The following is a 24,996-nucleotide window of genomic DNA, read 5'->3' as shown; positions in this document are numbered from 1 at the left end:
GGGATTACAAGGATTCTTCAGTTTTCACAAATTAATCAATGTGATACACCATATTAATAAATTGAAAGATTAAAACCATATGATTATCTCAATAGATGAAGAGAAAGCATTGAGAAAATTCAACACCCATTTATGATAAAAACTCTCCAGAAAGCAGGCATAGAAGGAACATACCTCAACATAATAAAAGCCATGTACGACAAACCCATCGCAAACGTTATCCTCAATGGCAAATAATTGAAAGCATTTCCTCTAAAATCAGGAACAAGACAAGGATGCCAACTCTCACCACTATTTTCAACATAGTTTGGGAAGTCCTAGCCACAGCAATCAGAGAAGAAAAAGAAATGAGAAGAATCAGATTGGAAAAGAAATAAAACTCTCACTGTCTGCAGATGACATGATCCTCTACATGGAAAGCCCTAAAGACACCACCAGAAAATTAGTAGAGCTAATCAATGAATATAGTAAAGTTACAGGATATAAAATTAATACACAGAAATCCCTTGCATTCCCATACACTAACAATGAGAAGACAGAAAGAGAAATTAAGGAAACAATCACATTCTCCATTGCAATGAAAATAATAAAATACTTTGGAATAAATTTACCCAAAGAAACAAAAGACCTATGTATAGAAAACTATAAAACACTGATGAAAGAAATCAAAGATGATACAAATAGATGGAGAAATATACCATGTTCGTGGACTGGAAGAATCAATGTAGTGAAAACGAGTATACTGCCCGAATCAATCTATAAATTCGGTGCAATCCCTAAAGCTACCAACGGTATTTTTCACAAAAATAGAACAAATAATCTCATAATCTGTATGGAAATACAAAAAACCTCACATAGCCAAAGCAATTTTGAGAAAGAAGAACGGAACTGGAGGAATCAACCTGCCTGACCTCAGACTATACTACAAAGCTCCAGTCAAGACAGTGTGGTACTGGCACAAAGACAGAAATATAGGTCAATGGAACAAAATAGAAAGCCCAGAGATAAATCCACGCACCTATGGACACCTTATCTTTGACAAAGGAGGCAAAAATACACAACGGAGAAAAAGACAATCTCTTTAACAAGCGTTGCTGGGAAAACTGGTCAACTACCTGTAAAAGAATGAAACTAGACCACTTTCTAACACCATACACAAAAATAAACTCAAAATGGATTAAAGATATAAACGTAAGACCAGAAACTATAAAACTCTTAGAAGAAAACATAGGCGGAACACCCTCTAACATAAATCACAGTGAGATCCTCTGATCCACCTCCCAGAGTAATGGAAATAAAGGCAAAAATAAATGGGACCTAATTAAACTTAAAAGCTTTTGCACAATGAAGGAAACTATAAGGTGAAAAGACAGCCTTTAGAATGGGAGAAAGTAATAGCAAACAAAGCAACTGACAAAAAACTAATTTCCAAAATATACAAGCAACTCATACAGCTCATAGCAGAAAAATAAATGACCCAATCAAAAAATGGGCCAAAGAACTAAACAGACATTTCTCCAAAGAAGACACACAGATGGCTAACAAACACATGAAAAGATGCTCAACATCACTCATTATCAGAGAAATGGAAATCAAAACTGCAATGACGTACCATCTTATGCTGGTCGGAATGGTTGCCATCATAAAGTCCACAAACAATAAATGCTAGAGAGGGTGTGGAGAAAAGGCAACCCTCTTGCACTGTTGGTGGGAATGCAAACTAGTACAGCTGCCATGGAGAACAGTGTGGAGATTCCTTAAAAAACTGGAAATAGAGGGGTGGGGAGGGAGGTAGGAGGGGAGTTCAGGATGGGGGACACATGTACACCCATGGCTGATTCATGTCAATGTATGGCAAAAATCACTACAATATTGTAAAGTAACTAGCCTCCAATTAAAATAAATTAATTAAAAAGAAAAAACAAAAAACAACAACTGGAAATAGAACTGCCATACAACCCAGGAATCCCATTGCTGGGCATACACACCAAGGAAATCAGAATTGAAAGAGACACATGTACCCCAAAGTTCACAGAAACACTCTTTACAATAGCTAGGATGTGGAAGCAACCTAGATGTCCAGTCTATCAGCAGATGAATGAATAAGAAAGTTGTGGGTACATATACAGGATGGAATATTACTCAGCATATTTGAGTCAGTTCTAATGAGGTGGATGAAACTGGAGCCTATTATACAGAGTGAATTAAGCCAGAAACAGAAACACCAGTACCGTATATTAATGCATATATGTGGAATTTAGAAAGATGGTAATGACAACCCTATATGCAAGACAGCAAAAGAGACACAGATGTAAATAACAGACTTTTGGACTTAGGGGGAGAAGGCAAGGGTGGGACAGTATGAGAGAATAGCATTGAAACATGTATATTGCCATATGTATAGTAGATGAACAGTGCAAATTCGATGCATAGAGCAGGGCACCCAAAGCTGGTGCTCTGGGACAACGCAGAGGGACGGGGTGGGGAGGGTGTTGGGAGGGGGGGTCAGGATCGTGGGACACATGTACACCCACGGCACATTCCTTTCGATGTATGGCAAAAACCACCACAATATTGTAAAGTAATTGGCCTCCAATTAAAATATATAAATTATTTTTTAAAAACAGAAAAACTTGCTCATCACCTCTTGGCCGTTGGCTAATATCAAATGTATTTTAAAAGTTGCTGTAACAGTCTGTGATCTTTAGAATACATGAGTCTTTCTAGAGTTACTTTTAGGTTAGTTTTTCTGTGCTCTTGGGAAGAATGGGTATGAGTGAAATGTCATTAAAAGATTTGAGCTTAGATAGTCTGTTATGTGCATCATGGTTAGGTCTGGCACAGTTTATTTTGTGACGTAAGTATGTTTTGAAAAATATGGTTTTGTTTCCATTCATAATTCTCCCTCTTGGGCTAGCTGTCAGTAATACTATTTTCTGCTTTATCGGTATAATTGTAATATTTTCATTAAACTTAGGTGAAGAGAGTTAATCATACTCCTCAATTCTTGGCTTATTATCCTGTTGTATCTTATAAGGCCCCTCCCTATGTGTGTGTCTGTGCATGTGTAAGTGTACATTTATACAATTATACAATTTTTATCCTTCCTACTTCCCTACTTTTATCCTTCTTCCTTACTCCCAGTGTCTTCCCTCCATTTTAATATATGTCCTTATTTGAATGTGCTCTTGCAAACTCTGTGTTATTTGATGTGCATACTTTTTTTGTTTTACAAAAATGTTATTATGTATAGAATGCATTCTGTTTCCTAGGCTTCTAAGAGAAATCCACTGAACATTTTGCTTTTAAAATCTGAAACTGATGTTATGTGTGCATGTAAATCTTGTGTTTTAATATAAATCCATCCATGCTGTGTGGCTTTCAGGATCTTAGTCTCCCGACCAGGGCTGAACCTGTGACCACAGTAGTGGAAGCACTGAGTCCAGGGAATTCCCAAAATTTGACTTTTTATAATAAACTATAGAAACCTCATTCTTAACTTAAATTTCTTGTAAGTTTATTTACTTTGGAGATTAACTTTTCAGTAAGTTGCCTATTCATTAACCTTTTTTTAAATTGAAGTTGATATATTTTTCTTGTCAGTTTGCAGGGGTTCTTTGTAAATTGAAATATTAATCCCTAAAGGCTTTTAGATAAAACAGATTTCTTTCATCTGTAATTGGAATACTAACTTTGTTCTTAGTATCTATTGCTAGAAGCAAATCCCTTATTTTGATGTAATCCAATGAATGTTTTTTGCCTTGTGGTTTGTATTAATGTTCTTTAAGAATCTCTTTATTGTCCTTATAGCCAAAGGCATATTGGTACATGTTTTTCTTATTAACTTTATTATTTTACCTTTCACATTTTGGTATTGTATCCCTGTAGTCTTGCTTTGTTTATCATCTTAGATAAAGATTCAGTATCCATTTTTAGGTTTCTCCCTGAAATGAGCCACTTTTCCTAGTAGCATATATTTGAGGAGTCTGATTCCTGGTTAAAAATCTGCATGTGATTTTTTTTTTTCCAGGTCTGACTCTAGGCTATTACAAAGGCTTTACCTGGCAGGCCTCAGAGAGAAAACAATTCCCCTTAGTAGACTTACTACAAAGCCAGGGCCTTGCAGCCTTGGCATTCAAGTCCTCAGGCCCCACTGCTGGTCATGCTCTTTACACAGTTGCTTTGGGCTTCCCTGGTGACTCAGACAGTAAAAGAATCCACCTACAGTGCAAGAGACCCAGGTTAGATTTCTGGGTCAGAAAGGGAATGGCCACGCACTCTAGTATTGTTGCCTGTAGAATTCCATGGACAGAGGAGCCTGGTGGGCTACAGTCCATGGGGGTGGCAAAGAGCCAGACATGACTGACCAGCTAACACTTTCACTATTCATTTCTGCCTCAGGTGCCTTCATTCCTAGGGCTCTTTATATGTGCCCTGGGCAGAAGTCTTCCTCGGGTGATTCTGCCAAGACCTCCTCATTGGGAGGAGGAAAAAGAAACTTAAAGACACTTCCCTACTCTGACTCAGTCTTCATAACTTTTCCTCTCCTTCCCTGCCTGGTTTTTCCCTCCCTTCCACCTGAGGGTTCATAAAACACCCAGAGATTTTTGTTGGGAGAACCTGCAGCAGTGAGATGACTCCCCTTTCTGTGCTGATTCACACGACCTTCACCTTCTGTGCTGTTCCATGGTGCGGGGTGGGGTAGAGGGAGGCAGGGGGTTTTAGCCGCTTGCTTGTACTACACCAGTGATTAAAGGCTTCTTCATTACTGTCATTTTGGCTCATTGTTGGTTGCTTAATCAGCAAGTCTGACACTTGAGAGTTTGCTCTCTTCAGCTCACCTGAGCTCTCGGGATCACTGTGATCAAGGATCTCAAACTGTAGTTCTTCAATCAGCAGCTTCACTGTCAGCATCACTTGGGAACAGTTGGAAATGCAAGTTCCCTAGTGCTACAGCAGACTGCTGAATCCAAAACTCTGCTCTTGGGCTGATCAAGCTCATAACAAAGGCTTCACATGATTCTGATAACATGCATAAGTTTGAGAACCACTGACAAAACCTGTTACCCTTTATACATTGGTTTTTGTGGTACTCCTTTAGGTCCTGCTACCACTATCCTAGTAGTGCTCAGTCTCGTCCGACTCTTTTCTGACCCCATGGACCGTAACCTGCCAGGCTCCTCTGTCCATGGAATTTTCCAGACAAGAATACCAGAGTTGGTTGCCATTTCCTACTCCAGGAAGTCTTCCCAACCTCAGGGATTGAACTTGCGTCTCTTGTTTCTTCTGTATTGGCAGGCAAATTCTTTACCACTAGTGCCACCTGGGATCAAGTTCCCAGGGATACATGGTCTGTCTCTGAGCTTTTTATTCTGTTGCATTAATCTGTTTTTTTTTTTTTTTTACATAAATATCATGACATTTTATTACTGCACAGTGTGGTATTTCCCAGGGTGTGGTATGGCAAATCTCTGCTCTTTCCTTTTGATGATTTTTGTTTCAACATTTTAAATATTTAACTCCTCTCTTGTAGCTGCATGGTTTCTGAAATCTACTGTCATTCTTAGCCTTTTCCTCTTGTAAGTAAAGTATTCCCCGCTTTCCTCTCTTCCTATCCTGGCTTCTTCCATGATTTCTCTCTCTCTCTCTTTTTTTTTTCTTGCCATCTGAATATAATACACATAAGTGTAGGGGTTTTGTGGAATTTTTGGGGTACTTATCTTGCTTGGTGTCCTCTATGCTTCCTGGATCCATGGTTTGGAATTTGTCATTAATTTTAGAAAAATTTTGGCTATTATTTCTTCAAATATTCTGCTTTATTCTTCTCCTTTTGGTATTGCAGTTACACATATGTTATGTCGTTTAAAATTGTCTCATAATTCTCGACTGTTCTGCTCTGTGTTTTTGTTTTCCTTTTTTTTTTTTTTTCCTCCCTCTTTGTACTTAAGTCTAGGAAGTTTTCATTGGCCTATCTTCTTTTTTGGTTAGGTTGACTCTGCTGATGAACCCATCAAAGGCATTCTTTCTTTCTGTTTTTACTTCTAGTATTTTCCTTTGTTTCTTCCTTGGAGTTTCCATCTGTACTTTATTCACCTGATCCTGCATGTCATTTTCTTTTTCCATTAGCTTCCTCAACATATTTAATCATTTTTATTTTAAATTTCCAGTCTGATAATTCATAAACCTCTGACATATCTGAAACTGGTTCTGATGCTTTTTTTTTTTTGTTCCTTCAGACTTTTTAGCCTTTCAGTATGCCTTAATTTTTTTGTTAAAAGATTATTTTTTATCTATGTATGGTGACTGATGTTGGATTTATTATAGTGAAAATTTCCGAGTATATACAGGTATCAAATCAATATATTGAATACCTGAAATTAATATATAGTGTTATATGTCACTTATACTTCAATTAAAAAAAATGAACATGTTGTATCATGTAATCAGAATTGAAGTAGACTCTTAAGGGGCTTCATCGGTGTCTCAGATGGTAAAGAATCTGCCTGCAATGCGGGAGTCCTGGGTTTGATCCCTGGGTCAGGAAGATCCCCTGGAGAAGGGATTGGCTACCCACTCCAGTATACTTGCCTGGAGAATTCCTTGGACCGAGGAGCCTGATGGAATACAGTACATAGGGTTGCAAAGAGTAGGACACAACTGAGCAGCTAACACATTTAAAGGGAGGTTTTCTTAATTTGTCTAGGAATGAGTAGCTGTGTTTAATGTTTTCTGTTGCTGTAGATTTTTTGCTAGAGGGTTCAGATTCCTCAGAGTTTTTGTTTGTTTGTCTCCCCTCTTATGTTTTGCTTCTCCAAGAACTCCTCCTTAAGAAGAGTTTGTGTCTTACTGCTCTTTCAACTGTTATCCACTATGGTTTTCTAGAACCTTGTTGGTTTTGGAGAAAGAAATGGCAACCTACTCCAGTATTCTTGCCTGGAAAATTCCATGAACAGAGGAGCCTGGCTGGCTACAGTCCATGGGGTCGCAAAGAGTCAGACACAACTGGGCGACTCTAACTCACTCACTTGTTGGTTTGGTGATACAAGGCATTGGAGAGGGGAATTATTCTGTAATTGATTAAATTTTCATCTTTTAGTGAGCCTGTGACCTTCACAAGTGTTTGTTGGCTTTTCCCCCTCTTTTATGTGAGTCAAGAAGGGTTGAGGGAGCTGGAATCTTGGTAAGGCCCTTTGCCCAGGTTTAAGGTTTCATAAGGTTTTGATAAAGTCTTTTCAAGTAAAGCATAGACTTTTGTTATAGAGAATGAAGGGAATGGCTACCCACTCCAGTATCCTTGCCTGGAGAATTCCATGGACAGAGGAGACTGGCAGTACAGTCCATGGGGTTGCAAAGAGTCAAATACAACTCAGCAACTTTCATTTCACTTCATGCTCTCAGAATAATTCACAGTGGGTACTTTTTCTACTCCCTTCAACAGAACATGAGGGGAAATTTCTTGGCTTTTCATACTGAGATTCTGATGCAGTTTCTGGGGGGAGAACCCATTAAACTGTGTGGAACCCCCTAAACCATCAGCTGGCAGAGTTGTCACTCTCATACTCATCCTCACTCAGCCTCAAGCAGTTCCTCAAATTTACCATCTAAGTGCCTACCAGTTTATATATCCAGTAGCTTCTGCTCTTGGGAAGATGATCTTGGTTGTGACTCTGGATTTGCCTAGTTGTAAATTGATCATGATGGTGGGGATGGGAGAGTTTGCTATATTCTGGTTCTCTGATAGATCTAAGCATGTGATCTTTAGTTTGTTTCAGCTTTTTTCTTGTTCAAGGATCACGTTGATCTTCCAGGCTCTTTACATGTCAAAGCTGAAACCAAATGTGTGAATATACAATTTCATTCTCTATTTTAGCAAGTGTCTTATCCATTATACCTTTTCTTAGATTTAAGCTTCTACTGAAGCTTATTCCTACAAATAAGACCAATAAAGGCATAGTTGACTCTAGTTGAAATAGAGATGGGGATGTCTAGTGCTCTGTTGGGCAGAATTTGAAAACCACTGGTCCTTACTATAAACGAATCAAGACCAAGGCTGAACCCTTCTGAATATTCTATTGATTTTTGTCAATCATTCTGTCTTTAATTGATGTTAGGAGTTAACGGTGTGTTTTTTATAATATGCTGATTCATTATCATTCACAGTGCTTACTGTGTATCCTCATATACTTCATAGGTACACAGTTTATTTGGGGGGGAAAATGGAGTATGCTTTATTTTAAAATATGTATTTTATAAAGCTGTAAAAATAAAATATTCTGCTTGAAAAATGTCCCCATTGTCTGGAGAATTTGTTTTTCTTTCATATGGAAGAGAAAGAGGCACTGTCTTTTTATTTTCTATATTCTTTCCCTATGTATAATCTTTTAAAAAATATGTCAAAGGTATTTGATGTGATTATTTCATTTCCCATCTAAAAGATACTAAATATGTGATAATATTTCCCAAGGTGTCATCAAATCTGCATTTCATAATAGTTATAAAGTTTGTGTAAGAAAATTGCCAGACCTTTTTCAAGTCTTCCAACTTCAGAGTCTTTAAACTTTCAGCTAAATTTTGAGGAGTGGGGCTGGGAGTCTGATATATAATTCTTTTTATTGGCTTTCCAATTTCTGTCATGTTATATATGCTTCTGACCTGTTTTTCATCTGAACTAGTAATTTAGTCCATTACTGGTCTGTGTAAATCTTAGCCACAGCTATTTCCCAAGGTGGTTTGGGGTCTAATGAGTGGTTGGTGTTGATGTCCAGCAGGAAATCTTGCAAACCAGATGATTGGTGTGGTTCAAACTGTAACCTTGTTAAAGCATTGGTCAGGTTGCACTTAGAGCTATTTAATTAGTTTGCCAATAATATTTGTGTACAATTTTTAGGTGACCACTATTTTTTTTTCCTTTCATCATAGGAAAAACTTAGTTGCTTGTTGTTATCAGAGTCGTATATTAATCCAGTACATTTTTTTCCATTAGTTTATCTTTAGGCAGGCATGATAATAACTGTTAGATAGTCCCTTGAACACTAGTATCTATAATAGTGTTGTCAACTTGAATTGAAAGTTTTTAATATATCAGCCACTGTACTAGAAAGGCTTTTTAAAACTATAAGAACATTCTTTGCCTTCCAGAAAGTAATAGCCTTAATATGAGAGACAGCTGTAAAATAAATTACAATAAAATAAACAATGCATTAGTTATAGAAACAAAATGCTCTAAGATTGTAGATAAAAGAGTAGGAAATTCTGAGTCTTCAAGAAATAATTTAAAAGAGGTAACATTTTAATGGGGAAAAGATTTGCTTTTGACTGGAATAGGAAAGTCAAGCTATCTCAAGGGGACAAAACTAGTATGAGTTAAAAATTAATTTAAAATGTATATATACTTTTTTCTTCAAATTTATTGAAAATAATTCACATAAATAAAATACGTACCCTTTTAGATGTACCATTCTTTGCATTTTGACAAACAAGAACATTTTTACAACTAGCACTTAAAACAAGAATAAAATAAAACATTTCCATTACCCTTCCAAAATTCTCTCATGTTCATTTATAGTCAGTATATACATGTAGTTTTAGTAGAATTTTTATATGGAAAGTCAACTTATACATTAGTTCTTTCATGGATTGTCCTTATAATGTTATATCAAAAAAGTCATTGCCTTATCCAAGGCCATCTAGGTTTTTTCCTAAGTTATCATTTGGAGTTTTAAAAATTCTGTGTTTTAAATTTAGGTCTGTGATCCACTTTGAGTTAATTTTTGTGAAGAGAGTGAGATCTGTATCTAGATTCATATTTTTGCATGCAGATGTCCAGTCATTCTAGCAACACTTGTAAAGACTGTAACACTGTATTGATTTTGCATCTTTGTCAAAGATCAGTTGACTGGATTCATAGGGGTCTATTTCTGAACTATTATATTCCATTTATCTCTTTGTCTATTTTGCCATTACCACACTATCTTGATTACGGTGGCTTTATAGTACACCTTGAAGTCAGAGAGTATGAGCCCTCCAACTTTGTTCTTGTTTAATACTGTATTGGTCATTCTGGTTTGTTTGTTTGTTTTTTTTCTTTCTCTCCATATCTTTAAAATCTGTTTGTCCATATCCACAAAATACCTTGCTGGGATGTTGACTGAGATTACATTGTGTTTATACATCAAGTTGGAAAGAACTGACATATTGACAGCGTTCAGTCTCCCTTTCATGAACATGGAAAATATATTTTTATTAATTGTTCTTTGATATCTTTCATCAGAATTTGTAGTCTTTCTCATATAGCTCATACAGATTATCGTGGATTTATACCTAACATTTTCATTTTGTGGGTGATAATGTAAAATGTAATGTGACTCTGCCTTTTCATACTGTTCACGGGGTTCTCAAGGCAAGAATACTGAAGTGGTTTGCCATTTCCTTCTCTGGTGAACTGCGTTTTGTCAGAACTCTCTACCATGACCTGTCCATTTTGGGTGGCCCTGTTGGTTTTCCAGTACTCATGTATGGGTGTGAGAGTTGAACCATAAATAAAGCTGAGCAGCGAAGAATTGATGCTTTTGAATTGTGGTGTTAGAAAAGACTCTTGAGAGTCCCTTGAACAGCAAGGAGATCCAATCAGTCAATCCTAAAGGAAATCAGTCCTGAATATTCACTGAAAGGAGTGATACTGAAGCTGAAACTCCAATGCTTTGGCCACGTGATGTGAAGGACTGACTCATTGGAAAAGACTCTGTTGTTGGGAAAGATTGAAGGCAGGAGGAGAAGGGGATGACAGAGGATGAGATGGCTGGATGGCATCACTGACTTGATGGACATGAGTTTGAGCAAGCTGTGGAAGTTGGTGATGGACAGGGAGGCCTGGCATGCTGAAGTCCATGGGGTCGCAAAGAGTGGAACACAACTGAGCAACTGAACTGAACTGATTGTGACTTTGATTTCAAAGTTGTTTGCTGTATAGGAAAGGGATTGGCTTTTGTGTATTAGTATTATATACTACAATGTTACTATAATTGCTTATCAATTCCAGGAATTTTTAAGTTAATTCTTCCAGATTTTCTACAAAGATAATCATGCTATCTGTGAAGAAAGACAGCCTAATTTCTTCTCCCTTTTTATCTCCGATTTTTACTGTGTTGCATTAGCTAAGACATCTAGTTCAGTGATGAAAAGCAGAGGTGAGAGGCATCATCCTTGCCTTCTTCCTCAGTTTTGGCTTCATCTGTTCATATTACTCCCTCAGATCAAACACCTGTTTAAGTTGGGGGAATAACCTGATTGCTTCCATTCTTTATGCATATTAAAAATTATGTCTATTTGGTGAAATAAATTAAGTATAATCTATCTTTAGTCTTGGGCTTCCCTGGCGGCTCAGGTGGTAAAGAACCTGCCTGCAGTGCAGGAGACTTTGGTTCAGTCCCTTTGTTGGGAAGATACCCTGGAGAAGGGAATGGCTACCCACTTCAGTATTCTTGCCTGAAAAGTTCCATGGACAGAGGAACCTGGCAATCTATAGTCCATTGAGTCGCAAAGAATCAGACGCGACTGAGGAACTTAACACATATACGTCTTTAGTCTTATTTTATTCATTTTAAGAAGTTTATTGATATTATTGAGTTTGTGGTAAAAATGTTTTAAGTAGATCTATAGTTCATCTTATTTATGTTTATATTTAATGTATTAGCCCATGAAGAGATGAAGCAGCTGTAACTCAACATTATATTAAGACATTTATTGCATTTATTTAGTATCCATCAAATCATGTTCATATGAACGTGTGATTTAAGACCACCTTTCAGGCTTCCCTTGTGGCTCAGCTGGTAAAGAATCCTCCTACAATGCGGGACATCTGGGTTCAGTTCCTGGGTTGGAAAGATCCCCTGGATAAAGGAAAGGCTACCCATTCCAGCATTCTGACCTGGAGAATTCCATGGATTGTATAGCCCGTGGCGTCACAAAGTGTCAGACACGACCGAGCAACTTTCACTTTCACCAGACCTCTTTATCTTTTTTCAATGTTTATGCTATTGGAATGTGCAGAATATATACTGTACGTATAAGATAATGTGAAGTTTGTGGACTTGTGATAAATTGATAACTGTATACCTGAACATGAGCTTCTCGGATTCCTCAGTCAAAAATCTGATGTTCAAAAACTATCTACGTATGATTGTGATTAAATCTGTTTACAGTATCTCCTATGAGTCACATTACAGGAAAGAGGATTTTTTTTCTTTTCTTTTTTTGCAAAAATCATGTGAAAACCACATAACCTCTATATTTATATTTGAGTCTATATCAAAAATTTTTCTCTTGGAAAAATTTCTTCCATAATATGGGAAAAGAATAATCCACTTCTGAATGCCTTTTGTTTTAGGCTGAATTTCAAAGGGCTGTTCTTGGTATTGTTACACTAAGCACCTACTCCGTAAGATTAACGGGACTCTGTAGTTTGTCTTTATTTCTTTAAATTGCTTTAAAAATTACTAAAATTTCAGTATAGTTTTAAGAAGCAATCAATAGGATATTTTAGATAATCAGAGTATAGTAAGCTCTTCAGTGTTTCTAAATGAGATTTACTGGTTTAGATTTCAACTCATTTTCATAATGCCTTTCAAAGTTTTATAAGGCTGTGTCTTGCAAATTCTGTAGAAAGGACTTCTTTGTTTCAAAATTGTAAATATTTAAAGAGTCATATGATTAAATATTTTCGTTGATTGAATTCCGGCTCTGAGGTATGTAACAAAAGGTGTTCAGAACATCCTCACCTTGGAATGGTCTGCTAGTAAGGTACAAAGACTGTACTGATTATCTCTTATATCATAAAACTTTCATGGTGCTAAATTTTAATTTAGACAAGTAGGGAATTCTCTATTGAGGCAGGCAACAGAAGTAATACAGGCAATCTCCAGATATGCTTTATATTTTATTTTAGATTTAATAAAGAGAGTCTGAAACCTTTTTGGCCAAGTTATCTCTCAATACTTTTTAATTTCTACCTTAATGTGATTAAATAATGAAAATAGTCAGTGAACAAACCTCAAATCCAAGTTGAAAAAAGAGCTCCAATAATTTTCCTTCTTCTACAGATAGTACTATGAATAGTAATATTTGAAAAGGAGTAGTTAAAATATACTATCAGAAGTAGAAGTAGCATTTTTAAAGATGTTCAAATGCTTGGTTATTAGGAAAATGCAAGTAAAGGCCACAATGAGATTGCTAAAATGACTATCAGTTCAGTTCAATTGCTCAGTCCAACTCTATGCAATCCCATGAACTGTAGCACACCAGGCTTCCCTGTCCAGCACCAATTCCTGGAGCTTGCTCAAACTCATGTGCATTGGGTCGGTGATGCCATCCAACTGTCTCATCCTCTGTCATCCCCTTCTCCTGCCTTCAATCTGTCCCAGCATCAGGGTCTTTTCCAGTGAGTCAGTTCTTCCCATCAGGTGGCCAAAGTATTGGAGCTTCAGCTTTAGCATCAGTCCTTCCAAAGAATATTCAGGACTTATTTTCTTTAGGATTGACTGGTTGGATCCCCTTGCAGTCCAAGGTACTCTCAAGAGTCTTCTCCAACACCACAGTTCCAAAGCATCAATTCTTCATTGCTCAGCTTTATGGTCCAACTCTCACATCCATACATGACTACTGGAAAAAACATAGCTTCAACTAGATGAACCTTTGTCAGCAAAGCAATGTCTCTGCTTTCTAATATGCTATCTAGGTTGGTCATCACTTTCCTTCCAAGAAGTAAGCATCTTTTAATTTCATGGCTGCAATCACAATCTGCAGTAATTTTCAAGCCCCCCAAAATAAAGTCTGCCACTGTTTCCACTGTTTCCCCATCTATATGCAATGAAGTGATGGGACCGGATGTCATGATCTTAGTTTCCTGAATGTTGAGCTATAAGCCAACTTTTTTACTCTCCTCCTTCACTTTCATCAAGAGACTCTTCAGTTCTTCTTCACTTTCTGCCATAAGGGTGGTGTCATCTGCATATCTGAGGTTATTGATATTTCTCCCAGCAATCTTGATTCCAGCTTGTGCTTCTTCCAGCCCAGTGTTTTTCATGATGTACTCTGCATATAAGTAAATAAGTAGGGTGACAATATACAGCCTTGACTTACTCCTTTCCTATTTGGAACCAGTCTGCTGTTCCATGTCCAGTTCTAACTGTTGCTTCCTGACCTGCATACAGGTTTCTCAAGAGGCAGGTCAGGTGGTCTGGTATTCCCATTCTTTCAGAATTTTCTACAGTTTGTTGTGATCCACACAGTTAAAGGCTTTGGCATAGTCAATAAAGCAGAAATAGATGTTTTTATGGAACTCTCTTGCCTTTTTGATAATCCAGGGGATGTTGGCAATTTGATCTCTGGTTCCTCTGCCTTTTCTAATCCAGCTTGAACATCTGGAAGTTCACAGTTCATGTATTGTTGAAGCCTGGTTTTGAGAATTTTGAGCATTACTTTACTAGCGTGGGAGATGAGTGCAATTGTGCAGTAGTTTGAGCATTTTTTGGCATTGCCTTTCTTTGGGATTGGAATGGAAACTGACGTTTTCCAGTCCTGTGGTCACTGATGAATTTTCCAAATTTGTTGACATGTTGAGTGCAGCACTTCCACAGCATCATCTTTTAGGATTTGAAATAGCTCAACTGGAATTCCATCACCTCCACTAGCTTTGTTTGTGGTGATGCTTCCCAAGGCCCACTTGACTTCACATTCCAGGATGTCTGGCTCTAGATGAGTGATCACACCATCATGATTATCAGAGTCATGAAGGTCTTTTTTGTACAGATCTTCTGTGTATTCTTGTGACCTCTTAATATCTTCTGTTTCTGATAGGTCCATACCATTTCTGTCCTTTATTGAGCCATCTTTAGTTGTATGTTAATTCTCAGGAATCTAGAGTAAAACCCTTGGGTTTTGTATCCAAAAAACAAAGGGCTTTTGTATACAAAGCCCTTTGGTTTTGTATCTCTTGAGTTCTAATCTCAGCCTAACCATTTATTAGTCAGGTGAGACCTCAGCAGTTTACCTAACCTCTCTGAACTCAGTTTTAATACCTGTCAAATGTAATAACACATTTCTGAACTATTGTGCAGATCGTTAATATTTACAAAGTTCCTAATATGGTGCCTGACATGGTCTCTCAAAAAATGACCAATATAATTAAAATATTTTAAATGATTCTAAATCTAGATATATAAGGTGAATTTAATGTGGTCATTTCTTCTATCCCTGTTATACACACCCAAACAAATCACTAAAATGGCAATTTTCAATTCAGTTCAGTCACTCAGTTGAGTCCTACTCTTTGTGACCCCATGGAGTGCAGCACGCCAGGCTTCCCTGTCCATCACCAAATCTAGGAGTTTGCTCAAACTCATGTCCATCAAGTCAATGATGCCTTCCAACCATCTTATCCTCTGTCATCCTCTTCTTCTCTGCCTTCAATATATCCCAGCATCAGGGTCTTTTCAATCAGTCGTTTCTTCGCATCACGTGGCCAAAGTAGTGGAATTTCAGCTTCAACATCAGTCCTTCCAATGAACACCCAGGACTGATTTCCTTTAGGATTGACTGGTTTGATCTCCCTGCAGTGCAAGCAACTCTCAAGAGTCTTCTCCAACACCGCCGTTCAAGCATCAGTTCTTCAGTGCTCAGCTTTCTTTATACTCCAACTCTCACATCCATACACAACTACTGGGAAAACCATAGCATGAATAGATGGACCTTTGTTGGCAATGTAATGTCTCTGCTTTTTGACATGCTGTCTAGGTTTCTCATATCTTTTCTTCCAAGGAGCAAGCGTCTTTTAATTCCATGGCTTTGGTCACCATATGCAGTGATTTTGGAGCCCAAGAAAATAGTCTCACTGTTTCCCTTATTTCTTCATTTATTTGCAATGGATTGATGGGACTGAATGTCATGATCTGTTTTTTTTGAATGCTGAGTTTTAAGCCAGCTTTTTCACGCTCTACTTTTACTTTCATCAAGAGATTCTTTAGTTCTTCTTCACTTTCTGCCATAAGGGTGGTGTCATCTACATATCTGAGATTATTGATATTTCCCCTCACAATCTTGATTCCAGTTTGTACTTCATCCAGCCTGGCATTTCACATGATGTACTCTGCATAGAATTTAAATAAGCACAGTGACAATAATACAGCCTTGACATAGTACTTTCCCATTTGGGGACCAGTCTGTTGTTCCATGTCCAGTTCTAACTGTTGCTTCTTGACCTGCATATAGATTTCTCAGGAGGCAGGTAAGGTGGTCTAGTATTCCCCTCTCTTGGACAGTTTTCCACAGTTTGTTGTGATCTACATAGTCAAAGTCTTTGGCATAATCAGTACAGCATAAGTAGATGTTTTTCTGCAAATCTCTTGCTTTTTCTATTATCCAGCGGATGGTGGCGATTTGATCTCTGGTTCCTTTGCCTTTTCTAAATCCAGTTTCAAATCTGGAGGTTTACCTGTTGAAGCCTGGCTTGGAGGATTTTGAGCATTACTTTGCTAATGTGTGAGATGAGTGCAATTGCACCATAGTTTGAACAGTCTTTAGCATTGCCCTTTGTTGGGATTGGAATGAAAACTGACTTTTTCCAGTCCTGTGACCACTGCTGTGTTTTCCAAATTTCCTGGCCTATTGAGTGCAGCACTTTAACAGCATCATCTTTTAGGATTTGAAATAGCTCAACTGGAATTCCATTACCTCGACTAGCTCTGTTCATAGTGATGTTTCCTAAGGGCCACTGGACTTCATTTTCCAGAATGTCTGTCTCTAGGTGAGTGATCACACCATTGAGGTTATCTGGGTCTTGAAGATCTTTTTTGTATAGTTCTGTGTATTTTTGCTAGCTGTTCTTAATATCTTCTTCTTCTGTTAGGTCCATACCGTTTCTGTCCTTTATTGAGCCCATCTTTGCATGAAATGTTCCTTTTATTGTCTTTAATTTTCTTGAGATCCTGGTGTTTCCCATTCTATTGTTTTCCTCTATTTCTTTGCATTGATCACTGAGGAAGGCTTCCTTATCTCTCCTTGCTATTCTTTGGAACTCTGCATTCAAATGGGTATATTTTTCCTTTTCTCCTTTGTTTTTTGCGTCCCTTCTTTTCACAGCTATTTGTAAGACCTCCTCTGACAGCCATTTTGCTTTTTTGCGTTTCTTTTTCTTGGGGATGTTCTTGATCTCTGTCTCCTGTACAGTGTCCCGAATCTCCATCCATAGTTCATCAGGCACTCTGTCTATCAGATCTAGTCCCTTAAATCTATTTCTCACTTCCACTGTATAATCGTAAGGGATTTGATTTAGGTCATACCTGAACCATCTAGTGGTTTTCCCTACTTTCTTCAATTTTAGTCTGAATTTGGCAATAAGGAGTTCATGATCTGAGCCACATTCAGTTCCCGGTCTTGTTTTTGTTGACTGTATAGAATTTCTCCACCTTTGGCTGCAAAAATATATTCAGATTATAATATAATCTGATTTCAGTGTTGACCATGGGGTGATTTCTATGTGTAGAGTGTTCTCTTGATCTTAGTTTTTTGAATGTTGACTTTTACCCAATGTTTTCACTATCCTCTTTCACCTTCAACAAGAGGCTCTTCAGTTCCTCTTCACTTTCTACGATAAGGGTGGTGTCATCTGCATACCTGAGGTTATTAACATTTCTCCTGGCAATCTTGATTCTAGCTTGTGCTTCATCCACCCCACCATTTCGCATGATGTTTTCTCTATAGCAGTTAAATAAGCAGGGTGACAATATATACAGGCTGGACGTACTACTTTCCAAAATTGGAACCAGTTCGTAGTTCCATGTCCAGCTTCTTGACCTACATACAGATTTCTCAGGAGGCAGCTAAAGTAGTCTAGTATTCCTATCTCTTAAAGAATTTTCCAGAGTTTATTGTGATTTACAGAGTCAAAGGCTTTGGAAGAGTAATTAATAAAGCAGCTGTAGATGTTTTTCTGGAATTGTCTTGCTTTTTCTATGATCCAACGGATGTTGGCAATTTGATCGCTGGTTCCTCTGCCTTTTCTAAATCCAGGTTGAACATCTAGAAGTTCACAGTTCACATACTGTTGAAGACTGGCTTGGAGAATTTTGAGCCTTTCTTTGCTAGCATGTGAGTTAAGTGCAGTTGTCCTGTAGTTTGAACATTGTTTGGCATTGCCTTTCTTTGGGATTGGAATGAAAACTGACCTTCTCCCATACCATTAAATATATTTTTCAATCATATTTCCTAATATCAAGGGATATTTATTCAAAGAATCATTTTAATATTATTCTGAAAAAAACAAAATCAAAAGCAGATTACTCAAATCCTTTTAACGCCAAATGTTATAATACTTACATCATGTAGCTTTAGTAACTAGGTAACACTGCCACTGCTTTTAGCTATTAAATGATTATTACTGCTGAAAATGAGTGTATAGATATAATTATTGCTGAAGCTCTTCCTTCAAGACCTGAAAATTTCTTAGCCTCTCTGTGTCTCACATAACTTAGTCTGAAAATGAGGAAGACTGTCATTCAGTTTAGCAGTTTCTTATGTTTATTATGGTACTGCTGCTGCTAAGTCACTTCAGTCGTGTCCGACTCTATGCGACCCCATAGACGGCAGCCCACCAGGCTCCCCCATCCCTGGGATTCTCCAGGCAAGAACACTGGAGTGTGTTGCCATTTCCTTCTCCAGTGCATGAAAGTGAAAAGTGAAAGTGAAGTCACTCAGTCGTGTCCGACTCTTAGCGAACCCCTGGACTGCAGCCCGTACAATTACATGTAAAATACTTTTAACAATGTCTGAAACTTTAAAATGCTCAAAAATGTTAGCTATTATTTTATATGTATGTGTATATGTACACGCACACACACACACACACACACACACATATATATGGTAGTTACTTTGTATTTTCTCCAGTAGATCTATAATTTTACTTAAGGTATATTTTATGTAGGGTGCTTCTTTCAAATTATTATCCTGAATTTATTTTGGCTCAAACAAGCTCAAAAATAGTGTTTTGTTATAGTGTACTATAGAGTTAAGAAATGAAGTTCAGAAATGAATTTTCTAACCTTGCATTGTCATTTTTAGCTACTGTATCACCTTTTACTAGTTCTTTTTGGACCCTTGGAGAAATGTGGCTTCTTTGTTGTTTAGTCACTAAGTCTTGTCCAATTCTTTGTGACCCCATGGACTGCAGCCCACCAGGCTCCCATGTTCATGGAGCTTCTCAGGCAGGAGTACTAGAGAGCACTGTCATCTCCTTCTCCTGGGAATCTTCCCGACTCAGGGATTAAACCCACATCTCCTGTATTGCCAGGTGGATTACTTATGACTGTGCCACAAGAGAAGCATCAGAGAAAGGTGGCCTACTTATAGTTAATTACTTACTGATCTCCATTAGTCTGATTTATTAACTGTTCATTTTAAGGAGAAATCACTTTCAATATTATTGAAAACTCTTAAAAATTTCTTCTGTAGTTTAATTCTGGAAATTTTTACTTGTTCCATTTTTGCTATGTTTACCCTCATTTCAAAGCCTAAATTGAATATTTTCAGTCTCAAGTGAGAATTGTACTTACCATTTTTGTGTCTAATTATTTGCCTGGTTAAACATTTTATCGTGTGTTTTATAAAGAGTATTAGGTGTTGTTTCTGACTTCATGAAATTCTGTGTGCATTTAGACTTCCAAAGAATATAACGTTAAAGTCTTTGTTATTATATATCATATGGTAGGCCTACTGATTTGTTATTCAGATGATTTTCACAAATTCATAGGATACCAACAATTTTTTTTTCATGGTGTCATAATTTATATTGCAGTTTAGATTTGTTTTTAAAGAAAAATCACATTTTTTGGTAATTTTTCTTATTGTCTTGAAAAATTAAGATAAAAGCATTAAAATTAAAAATAGAAATCAGAGACTATCTTAACTTTCTGTTTGGTCACTTACTCTAAACTTAGATTTTCTGCCTAAAAGCCATTTAAATCAGAACAACTTTGAATGACATAGATCTGTTTTAAAATGCTGAGTATCAGAAATTGGTTCATATTTAAAGGAGGCTCTTATGTAAATACCAGAGATCAAAATGCCAATATCCGCTGGATCATTGAAAAAGCAAGAGTTCCAGAAAAACACCTATTTCTGCTTTATTGACTGTGTGGGTCACAATAAACTGGAAAATTCTAAAAGAGATGGGAATACCAGACCACCTGATCTGCCTCTTGAGAAACCTATATGCAGGTCAGGAAGCAACAGTTAGACCTGGACATGGAACAACAGACTGGTTTCAAATAGGAAAAGGCATATGTCAAGGCTGTATATTGTCTCCCTGCTTATTTAACTTCTATGCAGAGTACATCATGAGAAACGCTGGGCTGGAAGAAGCACAAGCTGGAATCAAGATTGCCGGGAGAAATATCAATAACCTAAGATATGCAGATGATACCACCCTTATGGCAGAAAGTAAAGAGGAACTAAAAAGCCTCTTGATGAAAGTGAAAGAGGAGAGTGAAAAAGTTGGCTTAAAGCTCTCAACATTCAGAAAACGAAGATCATGGCATCTGGTCCCATCACTTCATGGGAAATAGATGGGGAAACAGTGGAAACAGTGTCAGACTTTATTTTTGGGGGCTCCAAAATCACTGTGGATGGTGATTGCAGCCATGAAATTAAAAGACGCTTACTCCTTGGAAGGAAAGTTATGACCAACCTAGATAGCATATTGAAAAGCAGAGACATTACTTTGCCAGCAAAGGTCTGTCTAGTCAAGGCTATGGTATTTCCAGTGGTCATGTATGGATGTGAGAGTTGGACTTCGAAGAAAGCTCAGCGCCAAAAAATTGATGCCTTTGAACTGTGGTGTTGGAGAAAACTCTTGAGAGTTCCTTGGACTGCAAGGAGATCCAACCAGTCCATTCTAAAGGAGATCAGCCCTGGGATTTCTTTGGAAGGAATGATGCTAAAGCTGAAACTCCAGTACTTTGGCCACCTTATGCGAAGAGTTGACTCATTGGAAAAGACTCTGATGCTGGGAGGGATTGGGGGCAGGAGGAGAAGGGGACGACAGAAGATGAGATGGCTGGATGGCATCACCGACTCGATGGACATGAGTCTGAGTGAACTCCGGGAGTTGGTGATGGACAGGGAGGCCTGGTGTGCTGCGATTCATGGGGTCGCAAAGAGTCAGACACGACTAAGCGACTGACCTGAACTGAACTGAACTTATGTAAATAGTTATAAATCTGAGAAAATATCTTATTTGCCTTTAATAACTGAGGTGAAATCTGTGTGAATGGGAATACATGTATTTTGCTTTCCCTGAGAGCACTGTTCAGAGCAAGTATCTGGCTTATCTATATTGAAGGTGTTGAGGCCATAGAGGTCAAATTTTTCAACAAAACTTCATTCAAACTCCAAGTTTGAATTATGATAATTTGATAATGACTCTGTGTGCTTTTTTACTACTACAGTTGAATAAAAATGAATACATGAACTCTGTATTCTTTAACATTAGCTATCACAATACTATTCCTTTGACTACTTTCATAGATTTATTTTTTTTTTTTTTTTTGAATCTCTAGCAAAATCTTAGGATGAGACTAATGATCTTTCAATTTCTTTAGCAGTACTTTACTAGAAACACAAATATTCTGTTAGGATAATATTTCATCAGGCAGACATCAGTTATAATCTGATTGCTCTCACTGTAAGCTACTAATAATTTTAATGAGTATATTTGCCAAGTTTAATTTTGGAAAAGGACATTTTATCATTTTCTGATTCACTTCATATTTGGAATATCTTTCAAATTAAATTTCATGTCATCTACTATACTGAATTTGGGGATTAAAAAAGTATGTCTTGACTGATGAAAAAAATGGGAATTCAGATTTTTTGGCTCCTAAGCCCTCATTTTAGCCAACTTTCTTATTTCCCCTGGTAACTACTTCAAATGAATTCTACCAGCTGTTCTCCGTGTTGATAGGTTATCTATCTCAGAGCCATAATCGTAATGCAGTTAACTTTCCTTGTAGCATCAGAGGCTCCTTGAAATGCTTGACACAGAGAAGGAACTGTTAAAAGAAAAAATAAAGGAAGCTTTGACTCAGCAATCTCAAGAACAGAAGGTAATATTTTAATTTTGCTTAGAGTGTGGAAAGAATGTTCTGTTGTCCCAAATAATACTGTAATGTCTAACTGTCTTATCATTTACAGGAAATATTGGAAAAATGTTTGGAGGAAGAAAGGCAAAAAAATAAAGAAGCATTAATATCTGCTGCAAAGGTATTTCTATCTGCAAAGTTTATTGTGAGGTTTAATTCTAATACTTTTTATTAGTCCAATTGTTTTTATGTTTACCCCCTCCTCAAAGCCTAAAGTGAATGTTGTTGGTCTCATGTAAGAATTGTTTTTGTTATATTTATGCATAAGTATTTACCTGGTATAGACCCATCAGTAATAAATTTCTTTGTAAGTAAGTGTAATTAATAAACTGAGTTCATTAATGGTATACTCAGTATACTTTTAAAATATTTCATCCAGAAAACTTAAGAATTTTTTTCCTCTTCTGCTGTTTGTATTCTTATTAAACATACATTACACACGGTAATGATATTGAAATGCTTTACATTTAGATTATCAATCATATGTTAAAAACAATATATCTACATAGGTGCAACAATATCCACTTGGTATTTGACAGGTATCACACAAGTATTGAGTATATGTGTTTATTTGTATGTACATATGCATTTATCAAGGTGTATGATTTTTAAAGCCAACTTTGAAATAAATCATCTGTGTAGTATATGCATAGATTTTAAATATATGTATGCTAATGTATACATATGCTGACCTGAAATACACCATCAGATATTTGTCCAACAAAAGTACGTTTTTTCAGTATTATGAGAGAATTTCAATTTGGGGTCTGCTAGCGTCCAAGCCACATACAAATTCCCATGTGGCAATAAGAACACTTTAATAGAGAGGAAAGGAAGTTGTAAGGGTTGCAGGAAATACAGAGTTCATGGCTTGTCGTTGGCTGAGTCCCTGGCAGGAAAGAAGAGGGGTCTTTCTTCTTCCTCTTGGGCTCTACTATAGTTGCAGGGTGTGACAGCTCCCCCTTAAAGGGGTCTCCTGACACTATTTAATTGAGGTTTCTGTTTCTGAATTTTTTTACATTTTCCCCTTTGATCAAGAGCTTTCTCTGAAAACATCACAGATTAAGAACCAGGGTTTCTGGTTACAGCAATTTTTGTCCATCATTGTCAGAAGGAAAGTGGTGCAGGTTGGAGAACTGTTGCAGTTGCATTCAAGTAAGAAGGAGGGGTAGGAGGGAGACATCTTAGGCAGTTTTTATCTAAAGTCCACATGTTATCAAAATTGTAGACATCAGAGATCATCTGAAGTGTTATATCATCATCATCAAAGGTTTGGTGGCAAACTTCTAACAAGCCTGGTCTAGGTATCTGGGGAAAACTATCTCATCAGATGTCATCGACTTCATTTCCAGGAAGTCTTTACTTTCAGGTCACCAGATGACGTGCATGACCAGTTGGGGTTCCATGCTTTCTTAAGCTATGTACTGTGAATCCAAGAGTCTGTTCCTTGGAGTTTGATAGTGCAGGGGCTAGTTATCAGTGCCTGATAGGGGCCTCTTCAGTGAGGTGGAAGAGCATTCTTCTGGAAGTATGTCTTCCAGTAGGCACATTCCAGGTGCAAGGTATGATGCTTAAGGTCGTCACCTCTCAAGGGTATGTTGTGAAAAGGCTTCCTCTACCAAGGCACAGTTGTTCTTCATGGAAACATGTTCTTCATGGTTGTTCTTAATGGGAACAACTAGGCCTTTGCAATATTGGAGTATCACTCCTTTTGTTAGTTGTGGGTCCAAAAAGGCAGGAGCCAAGTGCATTGGATGTCTTGTGACTGTCTTGGAGGGTGACAGTTTAGTTGTGACATTTGGAATGATTTAATTGTGTCATGTGAACTCTTTGGTCCTGCATGCCATAACTGAAGATCCCGTATGCCACAAGATCAAAGGCCCCGCATGCTGTAACTTAGATCAGGTACAGCAAAGTAAATAAATATTTTTTAAGAGGGGTGAGCATTATATGAGTTCCAAAAGGGGTGGACCTGGGATTTGGAAAGAAATTTTGCTAACTGAATCTCAGTATGCTATGAGTGTATTCAGCTAAGCCAGAGGGATTAAGGGTGGTAAGCACAGTGAATGGCCTACTTTCTCTACCTTGCTTAGATTGAAGAAAGCAGGAAAACCTGAATTTTGCAATAAGGAGCTCATGGTCTGAGCCACAGTAAGCCCCAGGTGTTAATTTTGCTGACTGTATAGAGCTTCTCCATCTTTGGCTGCAAAGAATATAATGTCTGATTTTGGCATTGATCATCTGGTGATGTCCATGTGTAGGGATTTCCCTGGTGGCTCAGACAGTAAAGAATACATCTGTAATCAGGAGACCTGACTTTGATCCCTGGGTCAGGAAGATTCCCTGGAGAAAGGAATGGCTCCCTACTCCAGTATTCTTGCCTGGAGAATTCCGTGGACAGAGGAGCCTGGTGGGCTAGAGTCCAAGGGGTTGCAAAGAGTTGTAGATGACTGAGGGACTAACACTTTGGTGTCCATGTGTCGAGTTGTCTCTTCTGTTGTTGCAAAAGGCTGTTTGCTATGATCAGTGTGTTCTCTTGACAAACTCTTAGTTAGCCTTTGCCCTGCTTTATTTTGTACTCCAAGGCCACATTTACCTGTTACTCCAAGTATCTCTTGAGTTCTTACTTTTATGTTTCAGTCCCCTATGATGAAAAGGATATATTGTTTTGGTGTTAGTTCTAGAACGTCTTGTAGATCTTCATAAAACTGGCCAACTTCAGCTTCTTCAGCATTAGTGGTCAGGGCATAGACTTGGATTACTATGATGTTGAATGGCTTGCCTTGGAAATGAACCAAGATCATTC

General features: G+C 37.6%; 1 protein-coding gene across 33 annotated transcripts in view; it reads left to right on the top strand.

Moving 5' to 3' along the window:
* Positions 1-24,996, top strand: part of CCDC91 (coiled-coil domain containing 91) — a 397,753-nt gene that overhangs the window by 265,534 nt on the left and 107,223 nt on the right. For all 33 annotated transcript variants that reach the window (XR_015164151.1, XR_015164150.1, XR_015164147.1 and 30 more), the window contains 2 exons: positions 22,062-22,154; positions 22,243-22,311. Coding sequence is in view for 28 of the 33 variants with exons in the window: in XM_086401583.1 (XP_086257709.1) it covers positions 22,062-22,154; positions 22,243-22,311 (162 nt within the window). In the remaining 5 variants the exon portion in view is untranslated. The remainder of the gene's footprint in view (positions 1-22,061; positions 22,155-22,242; positions 22,312-24,996) is intronic.

Source organism: Bos grunniens, chromosome 5, assembly GCF_055505025.1.
Source record: "Bos grunniens cultivar Pamir isolate PY7600 chromosome 5, Bosgru_T2T1.0, whole genome shotgun sequence".
NCBI lineage: Eukaryota > Metazoa > Chordata > Mammalia > Artiodactyla > Bovidae > Bos > Bos grunniens.
Note: the sequence above shows the minus strand (reverse complement) of the source record. Positions and strands in the feature narration are given on the sequence as shown.